Source organism: Notothenia rossii (assembly GCF_949606895.1).
Source record: "Notothenia rossii genome assembly, chromosome: 7".
Taxonomy (NCBI): Eukaryota; Metazoa; Chordata; class Actinopteri; order Perciformes; family Nototheniidae; genus Notothenia; species Notothenia rossii.
In genome coordinates this window covers 76738586-76760354 of record NC_136905.1, presented here as the reverse complement: position 1 = coordinate 76760354, position 21769 = coordinate 76738586, and the positions used below count along the sequence as shown (strand labels likewise).

General features: G+C 38.4%; 2 protein-coding genes across 3 annotated transcripts in view; one reads left to right on the top strand and one right to left on the bottom strand.

Annotated features, from left to right (window-relative positions):
- LOC307045943 (phospholipase B1, membrane-associated-like) overlaps positions 1-21769 on the bottom strand; it is an 82680-nt gene that overhangs the window by 60707 nt on the left and 204 nt on the right. The window contains exons 2-3 of one of the 2 annotated variants that reach the window (XM_079692004.1): positions 20548-20609; positions 4907-4997 (exon numbers count right to left, since the gene is read on the bottom strand). The gene's annotated coding sequence lies outside the window, so the exon portion shown is untranslated. Of the gene's footprint in view, positions 1-4906; positions 4998-20547; positions 20687-21769 lie in introns of those variants that run through there. The other variant, XM_079692003.1, reaches the window with a different exon arrangement.
- On the top strand, positions 238-21319 carry LOC307046456 (uncharacterized protein; the record flags this gene model as incomplete). The annotated part of the gene is made up of 6 exons (XM_079692852.1): positions 238-282; positions 4922-5032; positions 5914-6027; positions 6131-6281; positions 6589-6749; positions 6838-21319. The coding sequence occupies 6 exons, from the start codon at positions 238-240 to the stop codon at positions 20398-20400; spliced, it is 14145 nt and encodes a 4714-aa protein (XP_079548978.1). The 3' UTR covers positions 20401-21319.

Sequence of the window (21769 nt, the reverse complement as noted above, 5' to 3'; positions counted from 1 at the left end):
GCACTCTGAGGCTTTACTGTGCTAAATGCTAACATCACCTTTAAATCATCTTAATCTTAAGTATTATGTGTCTTTCAGTAATATAATATATTATGTTCATCTATACTGATATACTTCCTCTATAGTGATCCTTTCAGAAAATGGTAAGGGGGTGTGGTATTAATTAGTGAGAGATTCATGTGAATGTAACTTTATTTGAAGGAATGTGTGTTGCACAGGCTGTGAACCAAAGTCAACATGAGGCACTTCATTCACTTTAGGAGTGACACAAGTTCAGGGAAGGTATGACTGCAACCCTAAAAGTGTCCCGCCTCTTTCGTCCATCTGTCACTGTACAAATCACTTTAGCCACTTTGGCAGTCACACTCTCACGCAGCAAAGTTTCAGGGCAGTTTGGATGTGGCGTTACTAACACCTCGCTTTATTCCCAGGAGTTAAACAAACAAAAGCAGCAGGTAAGTGAGGTCTTTGAATCCACATAAAGGCCTCTGAAATGTAGATTGTGAGATTTTCTTTGTGTGTGTAAGATATGAATGGTGATGAGACGGATGGCACAGGCAGCTGTAAAGATGTGATTATTATATTTCACAAAACGTCTAGACTGTGGTGCGTTCAGTGTTTATAGTGAGAAGCTAATTTTCTTGCAGATAAATGTTCTCTGTTGATATTTCTGAGCCTAATATCAGATCTATGCGTATTAATATGTATGTATTCAGTATTAAAGCTATGATGTCATGTTAGCTTCTTGAACTCTCTTGGATTATTAACCTTGAGGCAGCAACACACCCTGAGACAGACATGGGAGGATTCTTTATACCATCAGTCCCTTGTGGTAACTGTCTTCTAATGCACTTACTCCAGCAGCTCTTCACATGACATTCATTAAGGCACAGGGAGGGGTGTCAAAGGGGGGGTTAGTTGAGAAGTAAGCCAAGAATCCTACCTTTTGCATCTATAACTATAACCAGATACATGTGTGTTTCCAAATGATTAAAGTTACTTCAGTTTAGTTTCTACTTAACTCTTCTTTTAATAAAGAACATAAACATACACATTGCTTCAAAACCTCTAAACACTACTCGGGGAAGAATAAACTGATTACACTCCAAATGTACATTAGTAAATCACTCAGATATGTTTTCAACATCAATAATCTACCAATTTTTCTCAAATACATTTTGGAAAATATGGGGCCCTTTTTTCAAATTTGCTAAGAAGATAAAGATCCCAGTCATTCCTGATAAACTTTGTTTGTCGCGGGGAAAAAGGGGCTGCCGTACTGACATTTATTGTATATTATTGACATTTTTGTTTTAGCTGACTGGTTTTCTATATATGTTTGTATGTCTGTTTGTCCTCTGTCTGTATGGGATTTAGTTTGCCCTGGTGTTAAGCAGTTTTACAATTTACATCGTTACTCTGCCTATTTTTCTATAAAGTGAAGATTTGTTAACCTCCTTTTGATACATGCTTTGGTTGAATAACTGTATGCTGTTGAAAAAACCCAATAATCAAAATTTAAAATAAATAAATAATGATCAACGGATTATTCTCTAGATAATTGCTTGGTTTATAAAAGGACAACAACATTTAAAAGATATACTGACAGTCCAAAATGCAAAGATGTTTAGGTTAATAAATAGTTATTATAAGTTAATGTAAAATCTCAATTACATTGAGATTTTACATTAACAAATATGAACAAATATCAAAATAGTAGCTGATTGTATTTTCTGTCTATGGACTTAACTTCGCAGCTCTGAAACGTTGTCACAGACACTTCAATACCCAAAACTTTACTAACAAATCACAAGTTTTTTGAGTTTTTATTTTTTTCATGTTAAATATTGTCATTGATTAATGTTAATGGGAAACAAATTGAACGACAAATCATCCAGCATTGCATTTATGGTACCACTTTACAATAAGACTACTCTTATAAAGGGTTTACGAATAGTTTGTAATTAATTAATTAATTAGGTTGTGAACACTTTATAAATCATTAATAAGCTTTTATAAGACATGAGATAAACAGGGCACCTGTGGCCGGTTGCTTGCCAAATAGTGAGCCCACATTTATCTATACTGCTAAGTCTTATACTGGCTACCTAGCTTACTTCGTCTTCTTCATCAGCCAGCATCCTTGGTATCTGTTGTTCACTGAGTTGATTCTCACTAAGTAGTCAATATAAGGCTTAGTCCTCTTGCCACATAGTGAGCCTGTGTCGATGTATGAAAACTATGTTAGAGAACTGGTTTATAAATGGTTCTTAATGATTGTGTTTACAACCTAATTATAAACCCTTTATGAATCCTTTAGAAGGGTAGTCTTATTGTAACGTGGTACCCATTTATGGGAGTTGATAGTATGTTGGTGCAAGTAATACTGATCTTAGGCGAATCACTCCTTTAACTTCTTGATTTGAGTTGAGTAGTTTAGTGCGCAAGTAAGACTAACAAAGACAGCATTGTTTGTTTTAAAACCTATCATCTGTCCACCACTTGAAAAGGACTTGGCTGTAGAAAGACCAAAAACATTTTATCTGCAATGAAAATGATTGGATTGTCCATGTGTAGTGCAACCACATTTTATACAATTCTAAATTCAGGGTTCATACACTTTTTCACCAATGATTTTCAATGACTTCTCCATGACCTTTACCTAATTTTCCATGACCAAAAAAAGTACTCTTTCTCAGCGGTACCACTGAAAATGGTTTATTTTAACATGGAACAGGAAAAAAGGTCTGTATATGAAACATGTTGTGCCTATCAAAAATAAATCAAGGCTTACTAGCTTCTACACGCTAAAGCAACTCAAATCTCTCACCAGCAAAGCACCTCGTCAGTTAAATGCCATTTTACATTTCATTACTATACGATACAGTATTTATTATCGTTATAGTATTACTATTTCGGCGATTGGATCAAATATAAATTATATTTGATGAAACTTTAGTTAGATTTCCATGACTTTTTCCAAAACTTTGGGAAAAATATTGTTTTCCATAACTTTTCCAGGACCTGGAATTTGCATTTTGAATTTCCGTGACTTTTCCAGGTTTTTAATGACCTTAAGAACGCTGTAAATTGTACCGACAACATAACATTCGCCACATGATGATGATGAACTAATCAACCAATGAGGATCTAAAACCACAGACAATGTGGAAGAAAGAGCAACAGCGTTTACCTGCAATCATCAAGCATTGATTTATGCAAACGTTGTCATTTGGGAATTTGCTTGTTTTTTTTCAACGAGAACATTTGAAAGACTAACAAACCTTCTTCCTCCCTAAGTAGTATCCTGATGGAATTAACCTCACATTAAATTAATGAAGGATACAGAGCAGTTCAAAATGGATTTAAATCTATTAGAGATCAGGTATCAGAGAGGGTAATTATAATAATAATCTGACTAACCATTTGGAGTCAGACTTTCCCTTTTCGGCAGCCATCAGGGCTGAGCTGAGTCTTATCTATGGATCAATGCAGCGGATCACTTAACAGACAAAGGAGGCAGCGGGTCTCTGGGGGAATTATTGCCAGGAAGAAACTCGAAATAGTCTCATCATCGGCTCCAGTGTCTCTGAGCCTGGAAACAATTGTTAGGAGCCACAGGCTGGAAGTCTTGATAAACAGCAGACAATTTACATTTGCTGCAGTTCCTGTATTGCTTTCATTCATTATTTGAACAAAACTCTGATTGAGATAGCTTTGACAAAGTGAATTTGACATACCATTACAATTTAATATATTAAAATCAAGTCATTTTCTATCATGTCAGATTTATTTTTGGTATTTATATTTTGTCTATTCTCTGTGTTTTCTTATGAACAGGTGCTGGTCGGAGGCTAAGGGCACCAGAGCCTGGTACAGAGGACGATTCAGTGAGTGACTTATAAAGAATAAGGACTTTCTGATTATTTCTTCAAATTTGTTTTAGACAAGAAAACACCAGCATGTTCAAAACTGTAGCCTTTCAAATTGGGCACACCTTACATTTATTGTACTACTTGATAAAAAGACCTTTGTTCAAAACCATAAATTGATAAGCATACAATACTTTGATAAGAGAAATAGATATCCATGTTGGTTACTTATATAATTTAGCTGATATAAAATAGTATGTATTGCCTGTCTTTTCAAATTAAACAATACAAAACCAACTATATGAATGCATGGAGGGTAGAGGACTACAGGTAATATGTGCACTATTTATCATCTTAATGAAACAATGGAATATTTAAGAAGTTAGGATTTTGATGTTTGCAGGCTATTTTTCGAACATCACAAATTGAACATTTTTAAGTATTTGTTTTATTACATTTTTAAGGGTGATGACGTCATTATGTCTGGCGAAAGACTATCAAAGGGTCATTTGAAAATTGAAAATTGAAGCTTTGCATGTAAAATAAATACATTTGGTACAGCTTAGTTATTAGTTTGCGAAATATCCTGACATGACCCTTTTTACCCGTAAGTGTAAGTTAAAATTCAAAGGATAACCAAAGTCATTGGGGTTAATGCTCTGGGGAACCATAATATCTGTAACAAATAATATGAAAACATTTATTTTTTAGATATTTTCCTTTGGTATTGGTATCACAGACCGGCCAACACACTACCATTGTGACAAGTTTTAAGAGCAGAACATCCAGTCAATGCTGGCTTTGGCAGAGCAAGGTGTTATCACACTTTTCCTGATGCAGTTTGCTCAACACAGTTGTGCAGGCTCAGTTATATGAATGTTATTAAAAAATGTTACTTGGTGGTTAAAGAAGAGGAGATGCTTTTAGGCAGATGAATTAAAATCTGACTAAACTGACTCATGTCATAATATCTCTTTGAAATTATTCAACTGTTTTGGGGATAAACCATGTGACTGTTTTTCGTGCTAACTGACCTTCTGTCCACGCAGACATGTGACGAGCAATCTCAGTTCACAGAGAGAGAGCGACCACGGCCTCAAGGGTCGTCCCCCGTCGAGGAGTATCCTGAAACGGAAAAATACACCGACAGTGACAAAGAGGTACAGATCATCGACACACAACCATTTATATTTATACAGAGACAGAAACTGCAGTAACGGGGAGAAACCAGGTCAAGAGAATACATCTGAGAACCTGTTACATGCACTGTAATAATAAATAAATAATAAACAGCTGAAATAACTGGGCTTCCTCAGCTGGGGAACATTAGTTTCTTTTTTAACATGACCTTTTAGAAATCAGATTTTTACAGAGAGCACACTATTACGTGTTTACTTATATAGGTATAATAGATATTAACACACTTGGTCACTCAAAAGGCTATCTTTGATTCAACAGAGTACTTTGTTTAGGCCATCTACAAATGACGTTGGAAAAATAAGCGTGTGACCAAAAGAAGCAAGCTTGTAAGGGTTATCTATCCAAAATCTCTTCTTCTGTTAGCAAATTAAAACTAGATCTCTGATGCAGGTAAATCTTCTTTTGGCACTTTACATGTTTCAAAACCTTTAAGTGTATGCAGCCTCTTAGGAAACAAAACCACCTATAGCCTCTTCGTATACAAAGCCTGCTAAGCATCAGGCGGAGCAGTATATCGATTACACAAAGCAGTTAATTTAATAAATATGGATTGCAAAAATCAGTTAATTTAAGGAAACAATATATCAATGACACAAGTTGCCATATCAGTGTTTGTGTACTGTCAAAAGAGTATGGTGTAACATTGGCTTTCTGTTTTGTTGAATGTTGCACATTGCAATAATGATCCAGACCTAGCTACTGCCATGTTTGTATTTACAGTTTATTACCCTTCCCTCTCAGAGCAGATTTTGTGTTGCCTGATTAAAAACTGCAAGACTGCAACAGTATGTCCAGAATAATGTTTGGTTAGAATTAAATATACTGCTTTTTTTTCTTTCAGTGCGAAGCAGAGCATGACCCATACAACAAAAGTGGGAGTGGAAAGAAAAGTAAAAAGTCTGGGCTCGGGTCCATGTTTGAAAAGCGCTCAACTCCAAAGATGAGTAAACTGAAGGTGAGACATTCCCAAGTTGTCCTCTCTGTATCTCTGTTGTAGCAGATCATTAAACAGCTAAAGGTAAAACGGTTGCATCCTCTCTGTTTTGATGTGTTAACAGGAAGACCACAGCCCTGAGTCTGGGGTGATGGTGAAAACAGCCCAAGATGGATGTTCAGAGGGTCTTGTTTATGGTGGAGGAGGGAGAGAGGGAATATTCATAAAAGAAGTGGTACCAGAGTCACCTGCTTCAAATCTGAAACTAAAAGAGGGTAACAATTATAGAGACATTCTCTTTTTCAATTACAATAAATGAGTAAAAATGTATTCATAAATATTGTATGTTGTTTATTCAATTTTGAAATGTTAACTATTATTTATATCTACTTCAAATATTGTAATCCTTAAAAAATGTCATGAATTGAACTGAAGAAACTTAAAGAGCAAGTTGCAAAGTCTAATGACTCATACTGTAATTGATTATTTTGAATATTTCCCAGTTTTTTTTCGAATAAAACGGTTTTGACTGATAGCCTTCTCGTCTGTGCTCTTCTGAAATATGTTTCTCTTGTTTCACAGGTGATCAAATTCTGAGTGCCACTGTTTATTTTGACAACATGTCATACGAGGACGCCATTCAGATTCTGGAGCACGCTCAGGCTTACAAAGTAAAGCTCTGCTTGAAACGCACACCAGTCATCACAGAGACGGAACCAGTCACCGAATCTGACGTCATCCCTGTAACTATTTTTAGGTTGTCAGATTCTTTGTGATAAAAAAAAGGTATTGGGTATAAAACTGACATGTCATATTTATATTGCTCAACAGGAAGACGATGTCTACGCTCCAGAGATGAGAGAGAATGGAAAAACCAAAAGGCGTAGTGATGCCCGCATTTCTTGGCCTAAGTTTCCCTCCTTTGGAAAAGGAAAAAAAAAGTCTCGCTTTTCAAGGTCTCACAGCTCCTCAGAGGCTGAGGAGCAAAGAAAGCTTGAGCTTAGCCCCACTACAAGCGATACTGAGTCCCCTATAAAGTCTCAGGATGCCCTGAAGGGCAAGAAGAAGCATAAAATAAAGCTTCCTCTTTTGTCAAAGAGAGGTCGCATAAGTTCATCAGAAGACCAGGACACAGATGCACCAACAACTGCGCAGTTGGTTTCCCCTGAGACCCTTGGAAGTCCCTCAGGAGAATCACCTCAGGTCTATGTGACAGAGGAGCTAAAGGTAGTTGAAGACTTAAGATGGGAGGAAAAAGAGCCTAAAACTGTTCAACACAAGGTGGAACTCATCACTATAGATAGCACTTTGAAAACAGAAGATGTAACCTTGGCTCTAGCAGGTGAAGAAAGCTCCTCTGGTGTCAAGTCCCCTGATGGGAAGAAAAAGAAGAAAGAGCGGTCTGAATTAAAAATGAAAATTTTGGGGAAGGATAAATCACACAAGAAGGATGCAAAGCCAAAGTCCTCACCAAAAAGGCTGAAAACGCTTGGGGCAAGTATTGAAACAGCAGACCAATCTGAAAATAGAAAAGGAGATCAACCAGCACTTGATGCCAATACCCAAATAATCAGCATTGATAGCTCAAGGGTAATCCAAGCCAAATCAGAGGGAATAAATGTACCAAAGGTGGAACTTGAAGTGTCTGATGTTACACTGATACAAAAATCTCCACAGAAAGTTGAAGAAAAAACTAAGACAGGCAAGGACATTAAACAGAAACAAGAAATAAAGACAGGTCCAACATTTAAAATGCCTAAAATAGGTTTTAGTGACATTGCAAAAGTTGATGTAAATGTTGGAGAATGCACAACAAAAACTGAGCAGCTTACTACTGAGGGTACAGAAGAGAAAGTAGATCCTTATGACCGACTGTCAAAAAGTATTTCCAAATCAAAACTTCCAAAACGTGAAGACATTGAGATTCCAGGTATGGAGGACATGTCTATGAGAACCACAGCCAAAGGAATTAAAGTGCCTAAAGCTGTTTTTACAGGCCATTATGAAAAGATTCAAGCTGAAACTGCACAAATGTTGATTGATGTGGACAGCGTGAAAGAGGCAGTTTCTAAATTGCCTGGATTTAAGCTGCCTAAGGTTGACACAAGTGGAATGCTTATTCCAGAAGAAATTACTGTTATAGACGCAAATGCACAGAGAATATCAGTGAAAACACCGACTAAAACGAAACAGGGCGCACACTTCAGTAAGGCGGACATCACTGCCACTCATGAAATCTCCAAAACAACAATCAAACTCCCAAAGATCACACCATCTTATCTTACTTCAGAGGAACTTGTAATGGAGACCAAGGTAGATCTTAAAAAAACTGAAAAGGGATACAAAACTGAGCCTAAACAAAGTGGCGAAGCGGGAAATAAAAGAGAACATATCCTAATCCCTGGAAAGGAAAGTGAACAAGAAGTGGTGAATCTTCTGACACAAGAAACACAAGACGACAAATCAGAGAAGGCAAAGAAAAATATGCCGAGCTTTGGGATTGGAAAACCAGAGATAAAAATCCCGGATGTTGGAATTGGCTTTCCAACACAAAATATCTCTGAGCAAAAAGGTGACAACGTAAAAGTCGAAAGGACTATATTCCTCCAAGAAGTACAAATGTCAAAGACAAACACAAGTACGAAGATTGGAGAAGTCACATCTGATGTCAAAGTACCGGAAATTGAAGGCATTGAATACATTGATTCATCTGAAGGATCACCAGCCAGAAATGAAAGCGGCATTGGGTTTACAGGTTTTGATGTTAATCTTGATGCTGCACGCCCAAAGGCTGAGCACACATTTAAACTGCCCAAATTTGGAGCATCAACTCTGATCATCAGCGAAAATGTGTCCGATGCAGACAAGGACATAAATATTGATGGGGCTGAGATACAAATACTTGAAAAAGAGGAAAAGAGTGGCAAGTTCAAAATGCCAAATGTTGACATCTCCATGCCAAAAATAAAAGGTCCTAAAATTGATTTAAGCCTATCAAAAAAAGATGTAGATGTCACACTACCAGAACCTAAAACTGAGATTAAACGCCAAGACATTTCTGAGGTTGACATCAATGTAGAGGCTTCTATACAAGAGCGAAAGATGGAGGTCAAAAAACCTGAAGTGGAAATCCAACCAAGGCAGCCTGAAGGTGAACTTGATGGACAAGGAAGCAAGTTCAAGAAACCAAAGTTTGGAATCGCGACTGCAAAAGTAAAAGGAGCTGAAATTCACTTTGGCTTATCAAACAAAGACCAAGATATGACACTTCCTGAAGCCAAGGCTGAAGTAAAAGTCCTTGATGCTCCTGAAATTGATGTCAGTCTTGGAAAAGCTGATGTTTCTTTTCCAACGTGGAAAACGGAAGTCCCTTCAGTAGATATGAAAACTACAGGAACTGAAGAGGACGGGAAAGGAAGCAAATTTAAAATGCCACATCTTAGTTTCTCTATGCCAAAAGTGAAAGCACCTAAAAGTGATTTAAGCTTACCAAAGACAGAAGTAGATGTAACATTTCCAGGGGTTGATGTTGGAAAAGTAGACGTTTCAATTCCAGAGGTTAAGATGGAGGTTAGAAAACATGAAACTGAAATGCAGTTATTGCCTGGTGAAGTTGAACTTGATGGACAGAGAGAAAAGTTCAAAATGCCAAAGTTTCAAATCAAAATACCAAACGTAAAAGGGCCAGAATTGGACTTGAGCTTGTCGAGGAAAGACGTTGATGTCTCATTACCCCAGTCAAAAGTTGAGGTAAAACACTCGGATGTCCCTAAAGTTGATGTCAGTCTTGAAAAAGCACACATTTTGATGCCGGATGCAAAGGCCAAAGTTAAAGAAAATGATCTTGAGATGAAAGCTTTGCAGAACGAACCTGAAGGACAAGGATATAAGTTCAAAATGCCAAAGTTTGGAATCACAATGCCAACTTTTGAAGGACCTGAGATTGATTCAACCATCTCAAAGACAAATATAGTTGTGAAAATACCAGAGGCCAAAGCTAAGGTTGAACTCCCAGAAGCTCCTGAAATTGCTGTGGAAATAAATTCACCAGAGTACGAGTCAGAAAGGGATGGGAAAGGAAGCAAGTTCAAAATGCCAAAGTTTGGAATTTCAATGCCAAAAGTAAAGGGACCTCAAATGGATTTAAGCATTCCAAAGAAAGATAAAGATGCGACGATACCAGAGGCTAAAGCTGAAGTTAAACTCCCAGATGCTCCTAAAATTGATGTGGATATTAAGGCGCCAGAGTGTGAAGCTGAAATGGATGTGCAAGGAAGCAAGTTCAAAATGCCGAAGTTTGGAATCACATTTCCAAAAGTAAAAGGACCTGAGATTGACTTAAGCATTTCAAAGAAAGATGTAGACGTGACTCTACCAGAGGCTAAAGCTGAAGTTGATCTCCCAGAAGCTCCTATAATTGATGTGGATATGAAAGCACCAGAGTGTGAAGCAGAAATGGATGTACAAGATGGCAAGTTTAAAATGCCAAAGTTTGGAATGAAAATGCCAAAAGTAAAAGGACCTCAAATTGATTTAAGCTTCTTAAAGAAAGACGTAGATGTGACAATACCGGAGGCTAAAGCGGAGGTTGAACTTTCAGGAGCTCCTACAATCGCGGTGGAAATGAAACTAACAGAGGGAGAAGCAGAAATGGATGGACAAGTAAGCAAGTTCAACATGCCAAAGTTTGGAACATCAATGCCAAAAGTAAAAGGATCTGAAACTGATTTCAGCTATTTCAGAGTCACAGTACCAGAAAACAAACTCCCCGATGTTGAACTAAAACAACCTTCTGCTAAAGTGGAAATCGAAGCACCTGAAATTGAAGCTCAAGGAAGCAGTAAGAAAGGGTCACCTTCAAAATTTAAAATGCCCACATTTAATTTTCCTAAATTTGGGGCTGCCACTCCAAATCTCAGCGCTGAAGTACCTGACATAGAAAAAGAAATCAAAATAGGTGGCGCAGACTTGCACATAGCTGTGCCCCACACAGATGTTGATGCACCAGACGTTAAAGCAGAGGTCCGGCTGCCAGAGATTGAAGTCAAACATAGTTTAGGCACTGTTGTGATAGAGCAACAGCCAGAGGTTGAGATTGATGCAAAATTGAAAAAGCGAAGGTTTTCAATGCCCAGATTCTCTTTTTCAAAAGGAAGTGTTAAGGCCCCAGAAGTTGATGCAAACGTTCAGGATGTGAATGTTGCAATTCCAGAAGGAAATGTTGAAGTGAAAGGAGGGGAAGTTGAAACAAAACTACCAGAATGTGAAGCAGATGTTGACAGGAAGGGAAGCAAGTTTAAAATGTCGACATTTGGAATCACAATGCCAAAGGTAACAGGAACTGAGATTGATTTGAGCTTATCAAAGAAAGATGTAGACATCACGCTCCCAGAAGCCAAAGCTGAAGTTCAACTTCCAGAAATCAAAATAAAACAACCATCTGCTTCCGTGGAAATTAAAGCTCATGAGATTGACGGAAAAAAAATAGGTGATTTTAAAGGATCATTGTCAAAACCTAAAATGCCAACATTTACAGTACCCACATTTGGAGCTGCTACTTCAAAGGTCAGTGTGGACAAACCTGATGTGGATTTACACATTGACGGAGCTACAGTTGATGTCACGGCACCCAGCATTGACACTGAAGGCCTATCTGTAGATATCAAAGCTAAAGAAAGTGACATTGAAAGATCGGGAAGCAAGTTCAAAATGCCAAAGTTTGGCATCTCAATGCCCAGAGTTAAAGGACCTGAGCTTGATTCAAGTTTATCAAAGAAGGATTTAGAAGTCACATTACCAAAATCCAAAGCTGAAATCAACCTGGCCAGTGTTGAAATCACACAACCTGAAGTGGAAATCAAAGCTCCTGAGATCAAGTTTGCAACAAAGGATAAAGAAGGATTACCATCAAAATTCAAGATGCCGACGTTCAAATTACCAACATTTGGTGTTAATATTCCAAGTGCCACTGTGGAAGTATCAGAAAAGGACAAAGACATGAGAATTGATGGGGCTGACATTACAATTCCTGGAGAAGTGCTTGCAGTTCATATTACAGCACCCATTGTTGACACTGAAGACCCATCCATAGTTATCAAAACTGAAGGGAAAGAAAGCAAGTTTAAACTACCAAGCCTTGGTTTTTCTGGGCCTCAAATTAAAAAGCCAGACCTTGATTTAGGTTTAGAAAAGAAAGATATGCATGTGACTCTACCAGCCAAAGCTGAGGTCAACCTCCCTGATGTTGGCTTGAAAGAACCTTCGGCCCAGGTAGACATTAAAGGTCCTCAGATCAAGATGGGAGAAAAGGCTACAGAAGGATCGCCATCAAGATTTAAGATGCCATCATTTAAATTACCTAAATTTGGAGTTGGTACTTCAAGTGCTACTGTAGAAGTACCAGATACGGACAGAGACATTACAATTGATGGAACTAACATTAGAATTTCTGGAGAAGTTCTAGCAGTTGACATTGCAGGGCCCAGTATTGAAACTAAAGTCCCATCAGTAGATAAAACAGAAACCCAACAGGAGCAAAAAGGAAGCCACTTTAAACTACCAAGTCTTGGTTTTTCCGGGCCTCAAATCAAACTGCCTGATATGGATTTAAGCTTATCCCAGAAAGACATACATGTGACTAAACCAGAAGCAACAGCTGATGTCAAACTCCCTGACGTTGGACTGAAAAAACCTTCTGCTGAGGTGGAACTCAAAGGTCCTGAGATCAAAGTTGTAAAGAAAGGATCAGACGGATCGACATCAAAATTTAAGATGCCAACATTCAAACTACCCAAATTTGGAGTTAGTACTTCAAGTGCTGCCATAGAGGTGCCGAATACAGACAAAGAAATCAAAATTGATGGAGCTGACATTAAAATTCCTGAACAGGTGCTTGCAGTTCACATTCAAGCACCAAGCATTGACACTGAAGTCCCATCAATAGATATTAAAACGACAGGAACTGAACATGGAGAGAAAGGAAGCAAGTTTAACATGCCAAGCTTTGGTTTTTCCGGGCCTCAAATCAAACGTCCTGACATTGATTTAAGCTTTTCAAAGAAGGAATTCGATGTGACACTACCAGAAACAAAAGCTGAAGTCGAACTCCCTAAGGTTGGACTTAAAGAAAATCTTGCTGAAGTGGAAATGAAAAGTCCTGAGATTAAGGTTGAGCCAAAGGGTAAAGAAGGGTCACCATCAAAATTTAAGATGCCATCATTCAAATTGCCAAAATTTGGCATTGGTCTTCCGAGTGCCACTGTGGCATTGCCCGATACGGACACAGACATAAAAATCGATGGATCTGACATAACAATTCCTGAAGAGGTGCTTTCAGTTCACATTACAGCTCCCAGCATTGACAATGAAGGCCCAAAAATCGATATTAAAACTACAGGAATTGAACATGAAGGAAAAGGAAGCAAGTTTAACGTGCCAAGCTTTGGTTTTTCCGGGCCTCAAATCAAACGTCCTGACATTGATTTAAGCTTTTCAAAGAAGGAAGTCGATGTAACACTACCAGAAACAAAAGCTGAAGTCAAACTCCCTAAAGTCGAACTCTCTAAAGTTGGATTAAAAGAGACTCTTGCTGAAATTGAAATTAAAAGTCCTGAGATTAAGGTTGAGCCAAAGGGTAAAGACGGGTCGCCATCAAGATTCAAGATGCCATCATTCAAATTACCAAAATTTGGCATTGGTCTTCCAAGTGCCACTGTGGCATTGCCCGATACGGACACAGACATCAAAATCGATGGATCTGACATAACAATTCCTGAAGAGGTGCTTTCAGTTCACATTACAGCTCCCAGCATTGACAATGAAGGCCCAAAAATCGATATTAAAACTACAGGAACTGAACATGAAGGAAAAGGAAGCAAGTTTAACGTGCCAAGTTTTGGTTTTTCCGGGCCTCAAATCAAAGGTCCTGACATTGATTTAAGCTTTTCAAAGAAGGAAGTCGATGTAACACTACCAGAAACAAAAGCTGAAGTCAAACTCCCTAAAGTCGAACTCTCTAAAGTTGGATTAAAAGAGACTCTTGCTGAAATTGAAATTAAAAGTCCTGAGATTAAGGTTGAGCCAAAGGGTAAAGATGGGTCACCATCAAAATTCAAGATGCCATCATTCAAATTACCAAAATTTGGAGTTAGTCTTCCAAGTACCACTGTGGCATTGCCCGATACGGACACAGACATAAACATCGATGGATCTGACATAATTCCTGAAGAGGTGCTTTCAGTTCACATTACAGCTCCCAGCATTGACAATGAAGGCCCAAAAATCGATATTAAAACTACAGGAACTGAACATGAAGGAAAAGGAAGCAAGTTTAACGTGCCAAGCTTTGGTTTTTCCGGGCCTTCAATCAAACGTCCTGACATTGATTTAAGCTTTTCAAAGAAGGAATTCGATGTGACACTACCAGAAACAAAAGCTGAAGTCGAACTCCCTAAGGTTGGACTTAAAGAAAATCTTGCTGAAGTGGAAATTAAAAGTCCTGAAATTAAGGTTGAGCCAAAGGGTAAAGAAGGGTCACCATCAAAATTTAAGATGCCATCATTCAAATTGCCAAAATTTGGCATTGGTCTTCCAAGTGCCACTGTGGCATTGCCCGATACGGACACAGACATAAAAATCGATGGATCCGACATAACAATTCCTGAAGAGGTGCTTTCAGTTCACATTACAGCTCCCAGCATTGACAATGAAGGCCCAGCAATCGATATTAAAACTACAGGAACTGAATATGAAGGAAAAGGAAGCAAGTTTAACCTGCCAAGTTTTGGTTTTTCCGGGCCTCAAATCAAAGGTCCTGACATTGATTTAAGCTTTTCAAAGAAGGAAGTCGATGTAACACTACCAGAAACAAAAGCTGAAGTCAAACTCCCTAAAGTCGAACTCTCTAAAGTTGGATTAAAAGAGACTCTTGCTGAAATTGAAATTAAAAGTCCTGAGATTAAGGTTGAGCCAAAGGGTAAAGACGAGTCACCATCAAAATTCAAGATGCCATCATTCAAATTACCAAAATTTGGAGTTAGTCTTCCAAGTACCACTGTGGCATTGCCCGATACGGACACAGACATAAACATCGATAGATCTGACATAATTCCTGAAGAGGTGCTTTCAGTTCACATTACAGCTCCCAGCATTGACAATGAAGGCCCAAAAATCGATATTAAAACTACAGGAACTGAACATGAAGGAAAAGGAAGCAAGTTTAACATGCCAAGCTTTGGTTTTTCCGGGCCTTCAATCAAACGTCCTGACATTGATTTAAGCTTTTCAAAGAAGGAATTCGATGTGACACTACCAGAAACAAAAGCTGAAGTTGAACTCCCTAAGGTTGGACTTAAAGAAAATCTTGCTGAAGTGGAAATTAAAAGTCCTGAGATTAAGGTTGAGCCAAAGGGTAAAGAAGGGTCACCATCAAAATTTAAGATGCCATCATTCAAATTGCCAAAATTTGGCATTGGTCTTCCGAGTGCCACTGTGGCATTGCCCGATACGGACACAGACATAAAAATCGATGGATCTGACATAACAATTCCTGAAGAGGTGCTTTCAGTTCACATCACAGCTCCCAGCATTGACAATGAAGGCCCAAAAATCGATATTAAAACTACAGGAACTGAACATGAAGGAAAAGGAAGCAAGTTTAACCTGCCAAGTTTTGGTTTTTCCGGGCCTCAAATCAAAGGTCCTGACATTGATTTAAGCTTTTCAAAGAAGGAAGTCGATGTAACACTACCAGAAACAAAAGCTGAGGTCAAACTCCCTAAAGTCGAACTCTCTAAAGTTGGATTAAAAGAAACTCTTGCTGAAATTGAAATCAAAAGTCCTGAGATTAAGGTTGAGCCAAAGGGTAAAGATGGGTCACCATCAAAGTTCAAGATGCCATCATTCAAATTACCAAAATTTGGAGTTAGTCTTCCGAGTACCACTGTGGCATTGCCTGATGCGGAAAAAGACATCAAAATCGATGGATACAACATTACAATTCCTGAAGAGGTGCTTGCAGTTCACATTACAGCTCCCAGCATTGAAACTAAAGGCACATCAATAGATATTAAAACTACAGTAAGTGAACATGAAGGAAAAGAAAGCAAGTTTAAACTACCAAGCCTTGGTTTTTCTGGGACTCAAACCAAACGTCCTGACATTGATTTAAGCTTATCAAAGAAAGATGTAGATGTAACTCTACCTGAATCAAAGGCTGAAGTCAAAATCCCTGTAGTCAAACTGAAAAAACCATCTGCTGAAGTGGAAATTAAAGCTCCAGAGATTAAGATTGCGACAAAGGGAAAAGAAGGATCACCATCAAAATATAAGATGCCAACATTCAAATTACCAACATTTGGAGTTGGTACTCCGAGTGCTACCGTAAAAGTGCAAGACAGAGACATCAAAATCAATGGAGCAGACGTTACAATTCCTGAAGAGGTTCTTTCAGTTCACATTGCAGCACCCAACATTGAAACTGAAGGCCCATCAATAGATATTAAAACAAAAGGAACTGAACCTGAAGGAAAAGGAAACAAGTTTAAAATGCCAAGCCTTGGTTTTTCTGGACCTCAAATCAAACGGCCGAACATTGATATAAGCTTATCAAAGAAGGCTGTAGATGTGACTCTACCAGAAGCAAAAACTGAAGTCAACCTCCCCCAAGTTGAAATAAAAGGAGAATCAAAAGCTGAAGTCAAACTTCCTGATGTTGAAACAATAGAGGGTGATGCCAAGTTGAAAAAGTCAACTTGGACAATGCCAAGATTTTCCTTTTCAACGGCAAGCGTTAAGGCACCTGAGGTTGATGTTAACGCTGATGCCCCAAAAGTTGACGTTACACTACCAGAGGTCAAAACAGACGTATATATTCCAGATATTGATATCAAAGAAACCTCAGGTATTTCAATGGAGGGGGCACATTCCACAGACATAGATGCCAACATGAAGAAGCCAAGGTTCTCATTACCCAGATTTTCATTTTCAAAGCAAGGTTCTAAAGAGTCTAAAGTTGATGTTAGTGTCCCAAACGTTGATGTTTCTCTTCCAGAAGGGAATGTGGAAGGTAAACACCCTGGTGTTGAAGTGAAGCCACACGAAGGTGATTTAGAATTACAGGGGCAGGAAAGCAAGTTTAAAATGCCAAAGTTTGGCATCTCAATGCCCAAAGTAAAAGGACCTGAATTTGATTCAAGTGTATCAAAGAAAAATGTTGAAGTGACATTACCTGAAACTAAAGCTAAAATTAACCTGCCCAATGTTGAAGTCAAAGGACCTGAAGTTGAAATAAAAGCTGCAACAATGAATACTGAAGGATCACCATCAAAATTGAAGATGCCTACATTCAATTTACCAACATTTGGAGTCGGTATTCCAATTGCCTCGGTTGAAGTGCCCGATACAGACAAAGACATCAAAATTGATGGAACTGACATAACAATTCCTGAAAAGGTTCTTGCAGTTCACATCACAGCACCCAGCCTTGACACTGAAGGCCAATCAATAGAACATGAAGTAAAAGGCAGCAAGTTTAAACTGCCAAGTCTTGGCTTTTCTGGGCCTCAAACCAAACGGTCTGGCATTGATTTAAGCTTATCAAAAAAAGACGTAGATGTGATTCTACCAGGAGCCAAGGCTGAAGTCAAACTTCCTGAAGCTGGACTGAAAGACCCTTCCACTGAAGTGGAAATTAAAGGTCCTGAGATCAAGATTGCAACACAGGGTACAGAAGGATCGCCATCAAAATATACAATGCCAACATTTAAGTTACCAAAGTTTGGAGTTGGTACTCCAAGTGCTACCGTAAAAGTGCCTGAGACTGACTTCAAACTTGATGGAGCTGAAATTCCTGAAGAGGATCTTGCAGTTCACATAGCAAAAACCAGCCTTGAGATTGAAGGCCCATCAATACATATTAAGGCTACAGGAACTAAACATGAAGGAAAAGAAAGCAAGTTTAAACTACCAAGTTTCGGCTTTTCTGGGCCTCAAAACAAACGACCTGACATTGATTTAAGCTTATCAAAGGTTGAGGGAGATGTTACTTTACCAGAAGCCAAAGTTGGAGTCAAACTCCCTCATGTTGAACTAAAGGAATCTTCTGCTAAAGTGGAAATTAAAGCTCCTAAAATTGATGTCCAGACAAGTAATGTTGAAGGATCACCATCTAAATATAAGATGCCCACATTCAAATTACCGAAATTCGGAGTTAGTACTCCAAGTGCTACAGTAGAAGGGCCCAATACAGACATTAACAGTCCCGAAGAGGTGCTTTCAGTTCACATCACAGCGCCAAGTATTGACACTGAAGGCCCATCAATCGATATTAAAACTACAGGAACTGAACATGAAGGAAAAGGAAGCAAGTTTAAACTACCGAGTTTCGGTTTTTCTGGGCCTCAAGTCAAGCAGCCTGACATTGATATAAGTTTATCAAAGAAAGATGTAGATGTAATTTTACCTGAAACTAAAGCTGAAGCCAAAGAAACTGAAGGTGTCATTTCAGTGCCAGATGAACCGGCAGTTGACATTGATACCAAAAAACAAGCAACATGGGCATTTCCAAGATTTTCATTTTCAAGGTCAGCTGGTAAAGCCTCTGACGATGAACCTGAAACACCCAAAGTGGATGTCACATTACCAAAGGCAGAAGCAGAAGTCCAAGGAGGACTATCAGGGGCCGTTTCAATAGAAGAGCCTCCTGCTGCAGAACTTGATCCAAACTTGAAAAAAAGACAGTTTTCCCTACCCAGATTTTCTTTTTCGAAGTCAAGTGTTAAAGAACCCGCGGTAAGTGCTGAGCTACCACATGTTGATGTTTCTCTTTCGGAAGGAGAAGTGATAGTCAAGCAACCTGAAATGAAAATAAAAGCTCCTGAGCTTGAAGCTGAACATGATGGACAAGGAAGCACATTTAAATTACCAAAGTTTGGCATTGCTCTACCAAAGGTAAAAGGATCCGAAGATATCAATGCATCACAGAAAGACGTAGATATCACTGTGACAGATGTTAAAGCCAAAGTCACACTTCCAGATATTGAAGCCAAAGAATATTCAGCCAGTGTGGAAATTAAAGATTCTGAGATTGAAGCTCAGTCAAAAGGTGTTGGAGGATTGCCATTAAAATTTAAAATGCCAACATTGAAAATGCCGAAATTCGAAGTTGCTACCCATGATGTCACTGTAAAAGCACCGGATTCAGACAAAGTAGATGAAACGGATGGGGCTAAACATAAGGAGGACATTACTCTCATCATCAAAGGTCCAAGTGTTGATATTAAAACGGATGAGACTGGCAGCGTTGATCTTGGATCTCCAAGTAAATTTAAATTACCATCATTTAAACTGCCAAAGCTGAGCTTTTCAAGACCCAACGCTGAAGGTGAACATGTTCCAGTTGACACTGAATCCAAAGAAGATCAGCTGAAAATTGAAGTTGATCCAAAAGGAGAGAGTAAATCACAAAAAGTTACTTTGACATCATTTGGTGAGATCAACAGGAATTTGGATGTTGAAATTGATGCTGCAAAATCTGAAGAACAACTTGAAACTTTAAAGGAAGTTCAAGAAAAAGTGGAACCAAATGGAAAGCAGCCAGAGGCAAAGGCAAAAGAAACAAAGCAAGATACTACTAAAAGTCCTGAGAGGACAAGTTGGCTTAAATTCCCCAGGTTTGGACTGTCCTCCCCATCAGAGCCTGCCAAGACCGTTGAAAAAGAGGAGCAGAAGGATGAAAAGAGCCCAGTAGGGGAAACATCGGATGAGGAAATAAGTCCCACGTCTTCAGTCCAGTCATCAGACGCCTTTGCTGATATTAGCTCTGCAATGACTAGTGAGCATCTTGGCCTGTCCTTATCATCTCCAACAAAGGTGGTCACAGTCAAATTCTCTGATCCCAACGTTGCTTCAGGTCTTGGTGAGATGCATAGTAACGTTATTACTTCTACCACAAGGACTGAGATTATCTCGGTTGAGCCGAAATTGCCTGAGAAAATCACCATTTTGTCGTCTGGAGCTTCTTCTTCATCGGAAGACACGCTCAGACTGGATTCAGGAAAATTACATGTCTTCACATCAAGTATACAAGCGACACCAGAATCACAGTATGCCAAACTGCTAACTGATTTCCAAATCCAATCAGCAGGAGGCCTTCCCCTAGAACCAGAGGCTTACAAAGCTGCATCCTGGACTGTCGAAGAACCGGAAAGCGGCAAGAGAACGGTATACGAGAGGCATTTAGTTAAGGAAACATCAAGTGAAAGCAAAGAAACAATCGTTATAACTCAACAAATCACACGTACGTTTGACTCTTCTGAGACAGCTTCATCCATTCAACGACTGAAAGACTCTATGCACTCCGATAAAATGAGGTTCTTTGATAAAGCCGATGAGTGAAATGACTTTATGTAAATTATGTCAGAAGGTACAAACCCTTATTATCCCGCCTCAGTGGCTGGTGGGCTTTTGAATATCACTGTGACAGAAAGCGAGATAGAAAACAGGTTTGGCAACTGCAAAAGACTGTTAGCAAATGTAACTTACCAATCATAGGAAATGATCAGTGTTCAGGAGTTAACTTCAATCTCTGGTAGCATGTTGTTGACCTATAAAGAGATGGATTAATTAAATGTACAGACAATGTGATTTAGTTGTTAATAAGCTCTATAATTCAGTGCTTTTACTTCAATTTATGAAAGGACTAAACCAAATATCCTTGCTTATTGTGGTACAAAACTAAAGTAAGCCATGTGTTTTGCTTCTCAAAACGTATAATATATTTGTGGTTTCATAGTTTTAAATGTACAACGACTGATCCAAAGTACTTGTGCACTTATTTGTCGGATGATAATCAATGATGCATTTGATTTAAAAACTGTTTATCTGAACAAAATTGATGTTACTGACATTCCAAAATATGTTTACAATAATTTCTCTGTAATGTTGACAGTTAAAAACACCTACAATAGTATAGGGCAGTAGGCAATATGACAAAAAAAATGATGTACATGTATCTGCAGGATATTCTTGTTGCTGTGGCTGAAACGTAAAGAGACAATAGCATTGCAAAGCTGAAATGAAACGCTTATGATCAAAAACACCAAGTGTACTGCTACAAACTATATTTTTTATTAATATTTTGCTTACAACCTAATTTGCTACAGTAAAATATATCCAGAGTTTGGTATCTTTCAATATCACTGTACAACTTGGGAATCTTAAACTAGCAGTGTAAATAGCTTTTAATGAATCAATGAATTCTGATGTAACATGTTTGCAAAGTTATACACAATAAATAAATATTATTATATGTACACCTGATGGCTGACGCTTGTTAGTTATATTCCTGTTTATTCTGTTTCGTGTGATCTCCTAAAATAGGTCACATTCTAGTTATACTCAACACCACCAACGAAATGTAAAATTAACAGATACTTTTGAACAGTAATTATGGAAGGTAACTAAGGATCTACTCAAATGCTGTAGGTAACATGATTTTGTCTTGGGGATGTTATAATGTAATATTATGACGATTTTACTCAACGTTTCGTCACGTCTACAGGCATATTCATATGAAGTAGTATACACATATATTCGCTCACTAGAGGGAGACACACCTCACAGCTATACCATCACTGGCACTCTTTTCTTGGGATAAACTAAAAAGGGAATTAGCTCCATCTTAGCTTGTTTTATTGACGTTAACGCTAGCACAAAGAGCATAAGAGCATAGCAATGCTAACATTTGCTTTGTTGCCGTTTGATA